This window comes from Mobula birostris, chromosome 14 (genome assembly GCF_030028105.1).
Source record: "Mobula birostris isolate sMobBir1 chromosome 14, sMobBir1.hap1, whole genome shotgun sequence".
NCBI lineage: Eukaryota > Metazoa > Chordata > Chondrichthyes > Myliobatiformes > Myliobatidae > Mobula > Mobula birostris.
The window spans coordinates 39,573,153-39,586,455 of record NC_092383.1 but is presented as its reverse complement, the minus strand read 5'-3'; the positions used below and the strand labels follow the sequence as shown (position 1 = coordinate 39,586,455).

At 45.4% G+C, this 13,303-nt stretch overlaps 1 protein-coding gene across 2 annotated transcripts in view; it reads right to left on the bottom strand.

Moving 5' to 3' along the window:
- The window catches only part of myo1ea (myosin IEa), a 279,339-nt gene that overhangs the window by 125,984 nt on the left and 140,052 nt on the right, over window positions 1-13,303 (bottom strand). For both annotated transcript variants that reach the window (XM_072278417.1, XM_072278418.1), the window contains exons 14-17: window positions 11,794-11,961; window positions 8,660-8,745; window positions 8,476-8,557; window positions 1,329-1,435 (exon numbers count right to left, since the gene is read on the bottom strand). In XM_072278417.1, coding sequence (XP_072134518.1) covers window positions 1,329-1,435; window positions 8,476-8,557; window positions 8,660-8,745; window positions 11,794-11,961 — 443 coding nt within the window. The remainder of the gene's footprint in view (window positions 1-1,328; window positions 1,436-8,475; window positions 8,558-8,659; window positions 8,746-11,793; window positions 11,962-13,303) is intronic.

Sequence of the window (13,303 nt, the reverse complement as noted above, 5' to 3'; positions counted from 1 at the left end):
CATGTGTGACGTGCGCATGCGTGTACGTGCCGATTCTTTTTCTACAAATTGGCTTTGGTGTAATCTTCCCGATTCTGTTAAGTATTTCTACTTTATATAGTCTGTGTATTCATCATATCATTCCTGCTTTTACTGTATGTTAGTGTTATTTTAGGTTTTATGTGTTATGTGTGATTTGGTTATTTTTTGGGTCTGGGAACACTCAAAAATTTTTCCTATATAAACTAATGGTAATTGCTTCTTTGCTTTACGCCATTTCGGCTTTCAATGGTTTCATGGGAATGCTCTACCTTAGCAGGGGAAATATGGAACAAGGGTGGTCCAATATGGGACAAACCAATTTAGCCGAATATACATGATGTCCCGGCTAACACGGGACAGTTGGCAACTCTATGTTCAAGTTCAACAGTGCGGGACAGGGAATGAGGAAAGGTGCAGCTGACTCATATCGTTTCATATTGCCAAATCATATCGTTTCCTCGTGGCCTGGTAGCACATGCTTTGTGGCCCGGTGGTTGAGGAGCACTGCTAACAGACATAGAAAGAGAAAAACATACTTACTAGAAACCTACTTACAGTCTCCACCTGTTCTCGCCCAAGCCTAACCACTCTAGCACTGTTCACTCCAACAAAGGCTGCTCTGCTTACACCTTATTTCTTTTTATTGGCCTTTGCTGAGTGGCTAAGGGATCATCATGATTGCAGCCCGTCGGGTGAGGGTGCCCCACCCCAGCCCCTGGCCCCCCCCACTCTGGATTGATCCGCCAGGCCAATGGTGCATACACAACCACTCTGATGCTGGTTATTTGACAATAGAACCACCAGCAGTTCCCAGGGGCAGGCCATGCAGAGAGGCCCAGGTGCTTGAGACTCTCTGCCCTGCTCAGGTCTGTTCTCGATAATGCTGGGACTCACTCTGCCCCCTCACAGCAGTGGTGCTGCCCCGGACGATGGGAAAATTCACCCTCTCCCAGTCACTGCCGCCACTGGTGGTGCAGTACAGCAGGGGCAGCAACATTTGTCTAACAGTACATAACATTGCAGGAAGATACCAGGCCCAGTCTGCCACCCAGACACCACTGCAGTGTCCCCTCACCCAAGGCCACACTGCGCCTCGTGTCCAGATGCAAGCCTGTTGGAGATGGGAGTCAGGATCAGCAGTGGAGCCCCAAGCCTCCAGTCAGTAACCTGAGCTGTCCAAATTAAAACACAGAAGTCGGGTGATCATGGGGACTTGCTCCCCCACACAATTCAGTGGATGGAGTGGAACAAGTGTAGAAGGGACAGGGTGAGTGATTAGGATGGCCAGTTCAGTTGCTTGCTCTCACCTGCTCTCCTCCCAGTCTCTGGGCTTCTTGGTTTCATTGGGTTTGATGCAGCGGATATAGTGAGGGGTGCACTTCATCAGAGTGCTCACCAGGTCATTGGCTTGTTTCTGAAAAAGACAAAACAAAGCTAAAGTCAGAGCATGCAGGAAATAATCTGAGGATTCAGAGAGAAACAGTATGTGTGAGGGACGTCAGTGCTCAGAACAATCCAACAAGACGATCCAGGGTTACACAACTGATTAGAGATCATGTTTCTTTCAGAAGTGCACGAGAAAGGAAACTCTTCATTCTCTGCCAACATTGAGCTTTTCTGCTCAAGAGTTACAAACCAATTTCAAATCCTCAGAAACGTCCCCATCAATCAGCTTGAAGTGACTTTGTCTATCCAGAGCATTTCTTTACAGTACCACTCGACTCTAACCCAGAGAAGGGGCAGACCAGTGTGAACGCGCCTCTCTAAGCAGATCAAGGCTGCTGGCTGTGGCCCAGCCTGCCTGCAAACAACACTGAAGGCTGCCCATTGTTTCAACAGCACACAGCAATGGCACTCGGTTAGTGTACAGTAAACCAACTCACACATCAGATCGGCTGCCAGATGAGTGATTAAAACAAAACTGATGGAACAGCCAGAAATAATAACGTAAAAATTTGTCAGGAATCCAAGAGAAACGAAGGTGCAACCAAGCAGCAGTTTTAAAGTTTAAATGATCAAGTTTATCATATGTCAAAAAATGTGGTGTTTGTCAGCAATAGAGTGAATAACATAAAAATCTCTGTTACAATAAAAATAAATACTGCAAAAGGGAAAAGAGATGTAGTGTTCATGGACCGTTCAGAAATCTGATGGCAGGGGGAAAGAAGCCTAAAATGTTGCGTGTGGGTCTTCAGGCTCCTGTGTCTCCTCTCTGCTGATAGCAATGAGAAGGGGGGACGTCCTGGATGAAGGATTCCTCCTTTTGAAGATGCTCTCGATGGTGGGGAGGCTTGTTCCCCTGCTGGAGTAGACTAAACCTACAGCTCTCTGCAGTCTCCTGTGATCCTGTGCACTGGAACCTCGGTTCATAACAGGCAGTTATGGCAGGAAAGGTGCAGCTGACTCATATCATCACCCAGTCAGAATGCTCTCAGAAATTTGTACGTCTGTAGAAATTGTAAGCTCAGTTCAGAGTTCACCTGACAACTGAGGTTGTTTTAACATCCTGTCCGCACTGGTCTCTCTTCTGCATCTTGGTTTACTGTGACTGGTGTTAGCAGCATGAACGCCGTCTGTTCTCAGCTTCCCCTTGGGCCGGCCTGCTGCTTAACCTTCTCACCAAGCTGACTCAGCTCCAGCAGCGGACGGTGACTAAGCTGTGATACTGTTTCCTCTCTTTTTCCAGCCCCTCACAGTCTACAAGGGAAAGCAATTTAGCAGTAACATCTTCTCGGCTTCTAAGCATTTTGGAAAGGTGCAAAAATAACAGGGTTGTTAATCATGGGTGACTTTAACTTCCCTAATATTGATTGGCACCTGATTAGTTCTAAGGGTTTAGATGGGGCAGACTTTGTTAAGTGTGACCAGGATGGATTCCTGTCACAGTATGTTGACAGGCCAACTCGGGGGAATGCCATACTAGATCTAGTACTAGGTAATGAACCGGGTCAGGTCACAGATCTCTCAGTGGGTGAGCATCTGGGGGACAGTGACCACCGCTCCCTGGCCTTTAGCATTATCATGGAAAAGGATAGCATCAGAGAGGACAGGAAAATTTTTAATTGGGGAAGGGCAAATTATGAGGCTATAAGGCTAGAACTTGCGGGTGTGAACTGGGATGAAATTTTTGCAGGGAAATGTACTATGGACATGTGGTCGACGTTTAGGGATCTCTTGCAGGATGTTACGGATGAATTTGTCCCGGTGAGGAAGATAAAGAATGGTAGGGTGAAGGAACCATGGGTGACAAGTGAGGTGGAAAATCTAGTCAGGTGGAAGAAGGCAGCATACATGAGGTTTAGGAAGCAAGGATCAGATGGGTCTATTGAGGAATATAGGGTAGCAAGAAAGGAGCTTAAGAAGGGGCTGAGAAGAGCAAGAAGGGGGCATGAGAAGGCCTTGCCGAGTAGGATAAAGGAAAACCCCAAGACATTCTTCAATTATGTGAAGAAAAAAAGGATGACAGGAGTGAAGGTAGGACTGATTAGAAAAACAGGTGGGAAGATGTGCCTGGAGGCTGTGGAAGTGAGCGAGATCCTCAATGAATACTTCTCTTCGGTATTCACCAATGACAGGGAACTTGATGGCGGTGAGGACAATATGAGTGAGGTTGATGTTCTGGAGCATGTTGATATTAAGGGAGAGGTGGTGTTGGAGTTGTTAAAATACATTAGGACGGATAAGTCCCCAGGGCCTGATGGAATATTCCCCAGGCTGCTCCACGAGGCGAGGGAAGAGATTGCTGAGCCTCTGGCTAGGATCTTTATGTCCTCGTTGTCTACGGAAATGGTACCGGAGGATTGGAGGGAGGTGAATGTTGTCCCCTTGTTCAAAAAAGGTAGTAGGATTAGTCCGGGTAATTATAGAGTAGTGAGCCTTACGTCTGTGGTGGGAAAGCTGTTGGAAAAGATTCCTAGAGATAGGATCTATGGGCATTTAGAGAATCATGGTCTGATCAGGGACAGTCAGCATGGCTTTGTGAAGGGCAGATCGTGTCTGACAAGCCTGATAAGAGTTCTTTGAGGAGGTGACCAGGCATATAGATGAGGGTAGTGCAGTGGATGTGATCTATATGGATTTTAGTAAGGCATTCGACAAGGTTCCTCACGGTCGGCTTATTCAGAAAGTCAGAAGGCATGGGATCCGGGTAAGTTTGGCCAGGTGGATTCAGAATTGGCTTGCCTGCAGAAGGCAGAGGGTCATGGTGGAGGGAGTACATTTAGACTGGAGGATTGTGACTAGTGGTGTTCCACAAGGATCTGTTCTGGGATCTCTACTTTTTGTGATTTTTATTAACGGCCTGGATGTGGAGTTAGAAGGGTGGATTGGCAAGTTTGCAGATGACACAAAGGTTGGTGGTGTTGTAGACGGTGTAAAGGATTGTCAAAGATTGCAGAGAGACATTGATAGGATGCACAAGTGGGCTCAGAAGTGGCAGATGGAGTTCAACCTGGAGAAGTGTGAGGTGGTACACTTCAGAAGGACAAACTCCAAGGCAGAGTACAAAGTAAATGACAAGATACTTGGTACTGTGGAGCAGCAGAGGGATCTGAAGGTACTTGTCGACAGCTCCCTGAATGTTGCCTCACAGGTGATAGGGTAGTTAAGAAAGCTTATGGAGTGTTAGCTTTCATAAGTCGAGGGATAGAGTTTAAGAGTCGCAAGGTAATGATGCAGCTCTATAAAACTCTGGTTAGGCCACACTTGGGAGTACTGTGTCCAATTCTGGTCGCCTCACTATAGGAAGGATGTGGAAGCATTGGGAAGGGTACAGAGGAGATTTACCAGGATGCTGCCTGGTTTAGAGAGTATGCAATATGATCAGAGATTAAGGGAGCTAGGGCTTTACTCTTTGGAGAGAAGAAGGATGAGAGGAGACATGATAGAGGTATACAAGATATTAAGAGGAATAGATAGAGTGGATAGCCAGCACCTCTTCACCAGGGCACCACTGCTCAATACAAGAGCACATGGCTTTAAGGTAAGGGGTGGGAAGTTCAAGGGGGATATCAGAGGAAGGTTTTTTACTCAGAGAGTAGTTGGTGTGTGGAATGCACTGCCTGAGTCAGTGGTGGACGCAGATACACTAGTGAAATTTAAGAGACTACTAGACAGGTATAAGGAGAAATTTAAGGTGGGGGGTTATATGGGAGGCAGGGTTTGAGGGTCAGCACAACATTGTGGGCCGAAGGGCCTGTACTGTGCTGTATTATTCTATGTTCTTTGTAAAGGGGAGCTGTGACAGTTGTGCTGTTGAGGTTAGGACGTGCTCAGCCTATTGTACTATAGGTCACTGGACCCTGTACTGTGTGGTACACTAGGGACAGTCCAGGGTTGTGATTTGGTGCCCAACAGTAGACAGAATGGAATGCTAGTTACTGAAAAGGCCACGGCTGAAAGGGCATGTACTATAGTCTTTGCTGTTCCCTGCATTGCTCTTAGAGTTGTTGGATGATGAAGATCACATCCACTGTCATAGTTACTTGTGGAGCTTCCAGCAAGGTGGTGTTGAGTTGCGGATACTGTCAAGATCACGGCTCAGACTTACTGCAGACACTGGAAATCAAAGCAACCCACACAAAGTGCTGGAGGAACTCAGCAGGCAAGGCAGCAACTATGGAAAAGAGTAAACAGTCAACATTTTGGGCCAAGACCCTTCGTCAGGACCTGGCCTGATGAGTTCCTCCAGCATTTTGCGTGCATGGTTCAGTTCAGTTGGATGGATGACTAAGGGCATCCGTGGATGATGGGCTGTCCCATGTCGATGGTTCCCGGAATCGAATGTCCTTGCAAGCAGGAGGCATCAATGCGCTCGGAGTTCGAGTCTGCAGTTTAGGGTCCTGTCATCAGCTAGTCCAGGGTCGCTATTGAAGATCGAAGCTTGAAGGTTGATTGGAAGTCTGGAAGTTGAAACCTGGCTGCTAACACATCGGTTACCACACAGACTTTGCAGAGCAAGGCAGGGAACTGGAGAACACTTGCTGTCCTACACACACAGGGACACATGGGCTGACACAAGCTCAAAAGTCCTTACTCATTACCTCCTTTGTGCTTTCCATCCCCCACCCTTCCTTTACTCCTCCCGCCCTTGATCTCAGTCTGCCCTTGTCCCCACACTCACTCCCCTCTCTCGCCCTTCATTATTTCCTGCACTTAATATCTCCTCACCTCCTTTTCTCTCTTCCTTCTGTTCTTTCTCCTCTGCACCTTCTGTGTTCTCAGCTTGCTTTCAATCAGCCTTTAATATGGACTTTTCTAAGAGATGGAGGACTATCTCCTCAAATTTGGCTGCAAACCACCCCCCCTTCTGCTAATTGACTGCTTGGAAACTGTGATCTGAGCCAGTGGAGCAGCAATACCCCTAACTCCAGCGAAGGTTGCCTCTTGGTCCCAATAATTTTCTCAACCCTTCTGACCACAAAGCTGAACCTCACCCCCCACGGGCTCCCGGCTGGAGGTGAGATAATACACAGGACAAATGGAAAATGGTTCAGTCTCTGTTGTCTCTGCTCCAAGGCCACTCTTACTCCCAGCTCAGTCAGTGAGTTGTAGAGGATACTTCTGCAGTTGTACGTTCAGAGGCCAAGCCCCAAGCCATTCATGGCTTGTTCATGGAAGCATTTTAGTAATTGAAGCTGACACTGAAAATTCACAATTTTCTGTCTATACTTCTTGCTGCCTCAGTAGTCGGCATATTTGAAGACCCCAACAATGCTAGATATTCTCTTAGTCATGGAGGGATAGGACACTACAGCACAGAAAATGGCTATTCGGCCCATCTAGTCCATGCTGAGCTATTAATCAACCTGCACCTGGACCACTATCCTCCCATCCAAATTTCTCTTAAATGTTGAAATGGAACCCACACCCACCACTTGCGCTGGCAGCTTCTTCCACACTCTCACCTCCCTCTGAGTGAAGAAGATCTCCCTCATGTTCCCCTTAAACATTTCACCTTTCACTCTTAACCCATGACCTCTGATTGTAGTCCCACCCAACTTCAGTGGAAGAAGCCTGCTCGTATTTACCTTATCTATACCCCTCAATTTTGTATACCTCTATCAAACCTTCCCTCAATCTTATACAGTCCTGGGAATGAAGTGCTAACCTGTTCAATCTTTCCCTGTAACTCAGGGTCTCCAGTCCAGGCACTATACTTGTAAATTTTCTCACACTCTTTCAATCCTGTAGATAGGTGACCAACACTGCAAATAATACTCCAAGTTAGGCCTCACCAATGTCTTATGCAATTTCTTCATAACATCCGAACTCCTGTGCTCAATACATTGATTTGAGAAGGCCAATGTGCCGAAGGGTTTCTTTATGACCCTATTTACCTGTGTCGTCACTTCACAGAATTATGGACCTGTATTCCCAGAATCCTCTATTCTACGGCACTCCTCAGTGCCCTAATGCTCATCGCGCAAGACCTACCCTGGTTGGTCATCCCAAAGTGCAACACCTCACACTTATCTGCGTTAAATTCTTCTTCCCTCTCCCATCAAGGCAGAAGGTACAAAAGCCTGAACGCACGTACTACCCGGACAGCTTGTACTTCGCTGTTGCAGGGCTATTGAATTGTTCCCTTCTACAATAAGGTGGGCTCTTGACCTCACAGTCTACCACGCTATTATCTTCCATTTTATTGTCTACCTGAACTATACTTTCTCTTACCTGTTACTCTTTGTACTACATTCTGTTACTGTTTTACCTTGTACTACCTGAATGCGCTGTGTAATGATTTGATCTGTATGAACAGTATGCAAGGCAGGTTTTTCACTGTACCTCGGTATATGTGACAATAATAAACTAATTCTAATATGAAAGTCCCGTACATATATACAAAACCAACTTCAGACATGATCCATGATGTGACCCTAGATAAAGTGGACTACTTGCTGTCTCTTAGGAGCCATTCCTTTTGGAAAAACAGATAATTCACTGCTGTCTTCACTGCATGACGGCAGCTTCTGGCTGCTGGAGGAAAAGGTTAAAGGTCAAGACCTAACGCTGGCAGGAAACTTATGGGCAGCAGTGATCGCTTCCAAAACATGGGCTAACTGCAGCCCACCAAGATACCATCAATGTTGGCTCCAAATTAAACTCCACTGGCAGGATAAGCTAAACAAGCTCAGCACCTTTCCCCATACCAGAACCTCCAGCTACAGGAAACCAAGTCATATCGTTCACATCCCCAATACCAGACTCTATTCTGAGCTCCTCTGCAACATCATATTACTGAGTGGAGCGAGCAAATGATTCCAGCATGATCTCAAAGCCTCCTTGGAAGTGTGCAACATCTCTACAGCTGTTGGGAACCTCTGGCCCGCAACTGTTCAAAGTAGAGAAACCTCTGCCAGGCTCTACAAGAGCCACACTGGGTTTATCAGTCACTTCAGAAGTAAGTATCCTCAACCCAAGGGACCATCGAAGAGAAGAGAAGGCTGAAAATACCTTAATTTTGCTGCCAGCTGTAGTGGGGCGACCTTTCTTTTCGGCTTGCAGACTTTCGGGAAAAAGTGCACGAATGAAGGGGCTGTGAAGCAGCAACAAATCAAATTAGCATGCAGGCAAAGCAACTTCTTCACTCAGCTCAAAACGCAGCATGCTGACACCAAACCAGCCCCCTTCAACTTACAGCTCACTGCTCTGCATGAGTTCGATGAGGTCGGTGAAAAGAACGTCTCGATTCCGCTCGCAGAATCCCTCCACGTTGTAGGACACCTGGGCGGGAAGGGAAAATTCAATGGCCTGAACACTACTTGCCCGTTCACATGTCTAGCAAGAATTATTTTCAAAACATTTCCACTAACAGTCACAGCAGAGTTAATGCTAGAGAAACTTATTCTGATCTTCAGAATAAACCAGACATCTGTTTCCTCAACCTGACCCTCTAGAAGAATGAAGTTAACAGATAAACACATATTTCCAATTATTCACAGCCGTATACAAATGCAAACCACCTCAGATTTCTTCTGAGTAAATAGAAAGCCAATGCATCAAACAGAATTTGATGCAGATAATGCAAAACTGATGGTGCAGTGGTGTAGTCAGTCAGGCCACAGTCTCACAGTGCCAGAGACCTGGGTTCAATTCTGACCTCAGGTCCTTCAGTGTGGAGTCTGCATGTCTCCCTGATAGTGCGGGGGTGGGGGGGGGGATTTACTTAGGGTCCTCCAGTTTTCTCCCACAATGCAAAGACATGCAGATTCTTATTTATAATTGGCCACAGTAAATGGTCCCTAATGCAGGGGTTTCCAACCTTTTTCTTCCCCCATCATGGAACCCTACCATTAACAGAGGGGTTCGTGGAACCCTGGTTGGTAACTACTACCCTAACGTCTAGTGTATGATAGAATCTGTGGGGGGGGGGATGTTAATGAAAGTGTGGGGCAATAAGAAACTAAATATAATTAATAAAAATGAGTGGTTGATAGCTGGTAGGGACTCAATGGGCTGAAGGGCCTCTTTGGTACTTTTATGTCTCTATAATTGTTTGAGAATTCCTGTCACTCCTATTCTACAGATTTCAAGCCACACACACCCTCCTTGTTACGTCCAGAAAGATCACCCTGCTTTGTTAGGTTGCTGCAATGGAAAGGGGTCAAACGTTGAGAGAGCTTGCACTGTCTGCCTGGAATCAGTGAGAGTGGCTGGTGGCCAACACTCTCTCAGCAATTGTGATCAAAGGCTGAGTGCTTTCCCAACCCTCTTTGAATGTTCAGCTTCAACTAGAGGAGGAAAAGGGTCCACATTCACATTTGGAGCCAGCGCTCCAAACCAGATTCCCACAGGGACACTAATCACACGAGTCAGCTTAGTCAGACAATCACAGATGGTTGTTGGTGAATGGAAGAGTGAAAGGGCAAAGTAAGATGTTAAGGAATATGGCGAAGGCTGAAATTATTTGTGTTGACACTGAAAGCTTATTTTGATGGTTCAACTATAAAGCTGTCAATGCTGTAGCAAGTTTATTTGTTTCTATTATTTATTGAGGTATAGCGTGGATACGCCCTTTTGGTACTTTGAGCCTCCCTACCAGCAATCTCCCAATTTAATCCTAGACTAAGCACAGGACAATTTACAATGACCAATTAGCCTACCAACCGGTATGTCTTTGGACTGTGGGAGGAAACCGGAGCACCCGGAGGAAACCCACGTGGTCACGGAGAGAACGTACAAACTCCTTACAGGCAGAGGTGGGAAATGAAACCTGGTCGCTGGTACTATAAACCGTTGTGCTAACCACTACACTACTGTACCACTCCGAGTCTAAATGACTATAAAATAATATCAGAAGATAAAAATATATACAATTAAAAAGTTAATTTAAAGTAATCAGATAATTTAAGCTAAAATAAGAGGAAAACTCTTACCAGTCTTGTTCTTTAGGTTGGGTTTTTTTTATTAACGTAAAGGGGGTCTCATCAGAGACACAGGTTTTACAAGGTAATACAGGGGAGACTGTGGAGAACTGGCTTCACCATTGGATTCCAATTGGAGCCAAGCCCGGAGACAGATAGGAACAGGAAGCCTAGCCATGTGATCTTAGACTTACTAATATTGCAAAAAAATGAATGAGAAATGATTTGTGGTAACAGATTTACTGCTTATAGCTGCAGTTCCTAGCTTTTCTAATCCAAGTTGAAAGCGTTTCCCAAAACTTGGGTTAACACTTTTGGTCTAATTGTAATACTGATTGTACAACTGTTCTGGAGTTCTTCCAGCGAGTCTTAGTGCTTTGTAAATCATACGATGTTTCCTCAACAACTTTTAACCTTTTCCTGGTATGTAATGTCTGCAGTATATATTGTCAACAAATTAATTAGTCAAACACAGGACTGCTACATCCTATTAAAACAATAGCAACGTACTAGATAGGAGTGACCAGAGGGAAATCTAATCTTAACACCACCACCAAATAACTTGTTAATAGACATCGTCTTAGTTGCATTTTGCTTTCTAAATCACACAAGTGGGAAGGAGTCTGAAGACTCAGTGAAGAGTTGGTGCAGATTAGCAGTGAGGTTGAAAAGGGTTTAAGCAGGTAATGATAGGCTTGGAGTTTACAAGCCTGGTAGGGAGTGAAAACCACAGCAGGTAAAGAATTCCATGGATTTAGGGTCCTGGGAAAATGAAGAAAGTGGGGTCCTTCATCAGATTGGAGATCATGTGCGTGTAAGCCAACAGGACTGGGCTCCACTCCTCTTGCAGCCACAGACTGGGAATTTCCTTGGGAAAACATGTTTGGAATGGAGCTCAATACCAAATTGATATACAATGAATGGAGGGGCCACACAAGGTTTGGCTGGTGTTCTTCACCAATGTTCTCTCTACTTTGTAATGACCAGTGTAAGCATCAATCTTGTGTTGTGCAAGTTTTTGCCCAGTAACAACAAGACGTTTGCAAGTGAATTGCCAAGATCGGAGAACAACTCAACCTAACCATTTGGATAGGCATATGAAGAAGCAGGATATGGGCCAAATACAGGAAATTTGGACGAGATGCGTGGACACTGCGGTCAGCATGGTCTGGTTGGGCTGAAGGGCCTGTACCTGTGCTGTATTGCCCTGTGACACCAAAACCCAAACCCGTTGTCACTATCGGCTTCGGTTCTAGATGGGGTGGTGGCCGACCTGGACCTCCTCTGAGCTGCTCAGAACCCGATTCCCATCACAGGGCAGTATTACCAACTCTGATCACAGTCACACAGAGACTCGTAGGCATCACATTCCAGTGTGAACTTTTTCCCCTTCATTATGCTTGGTTACCTTGCCTGCGTAGTGGTGAATGATGAAGCCCTGGTTCCAGCTGTTGAAGTGCTCATGGGTTCCAATCTGCATCTGCAATTTCTGGAGCAAGGTCTGATCTGCTCCTTCTCCTGTTGCGTGCATTGTTGCACAGACGTCATCCAGGATACTTAAAATGCCAGGTGGGTTCTGTCAAGCAGTACAGATTGTTACAGTCAGTCCAAGACAAATCAAGATAGGCCGTAATGGTGAGTAAATTCCTTGCATTAATTTTGCAAGAACTTACTGCACAGAGTTAATAGCTCACAACATTGAAACGAACCGAACGTCTTCACAATGCAAACACGAGGAAATCTGCAGATAATGGAAATTCAAGCAACACACATAAAAAATGCTGGTGAACACAGCAGGTCAGGCAGCATCTCTAGGAAGAGGTATGGTTGATGTTTCAGGCCGACACCCTTTGTCAGGACTAACTGAAAGAAGAGATAGTAAGAGATTTGAAAGTGGGAGGGGGTGGGGGAGATACGAAATGATAGGAAAAGACAGGAGTGGGAGGGATGGAGCCAAGAGCTGGACAGTTGATTGGCAAAAGTTGATTTTCTCTCTCTTTTTTCTCCCTTTGTCCCTCTTACTATGACTCCTTGCCCATACTCTCCCTTCTCCAGCCTGGTATCCTTTTTGCCAATCAACTTTCCAGGTCTTGGCTCCATCCCTCCCCCTCCTGTCTTCCCCTATCATTTTGGATCTTCCCCTCCCCCTCCCACTTTCAAATCTCTTACTACCTCTTCTTTCAGTTAGTCCTGACGAAGGTGAACTTGTTCACAAAACTGTTCTGGAAATGTTTACAAGAAGTCACCCAGACTTACTCATTTTAAAAATTAATCTGTCAGCTTTTCACGACTTTTAGTAATATATTTCACAGTCCTATAATCTTTGATCGAAGAAGTGCACATGTCCATATTTCTTTTGATACATTGCTGTCCATTTTGAAGAAAACTGCCTGCTCAGATGCAGGGATCTCTCTGTGGCACAGAATTCTTCCGACTACTGATGTTTATTGTGAGGCTTGTGTTCAACAGAGTCTCCGACATCCAGCAAATGCGATGTCACCAAGCTGTCTGATCACTGAGGAATTCTTGTGGACCACAAACCAGGAAGGAAACTGTACAATCTTTAATGAATATTTTACAGAGTGGAAAACAGTCCTTGCATAAATACCAAAGATAGATAAAAGTCCATGTTTTGAAATATTTATTGAAGGGGCTTTCAATCCACATAATAAAATTGGATTTTCCTATGGGGATAAAATTGTCCAGTACCTTAATGAGATAGGACATACTACAGAAGATTATGAGGCGCTGGCAACTTTTTTCCCTCTCTCATTCTCTCTCATCCACATTTTCATAAGGAAGAGATGATTCCCAAGATGAAAGCTTTATAAAGAAGGTAGCAGATTGGAAATCCCTGATCAACACAAGGCAAAACGTGGCAAGATTTTGGAAGCTGAATGTAAGGAAAACAGCAGGAT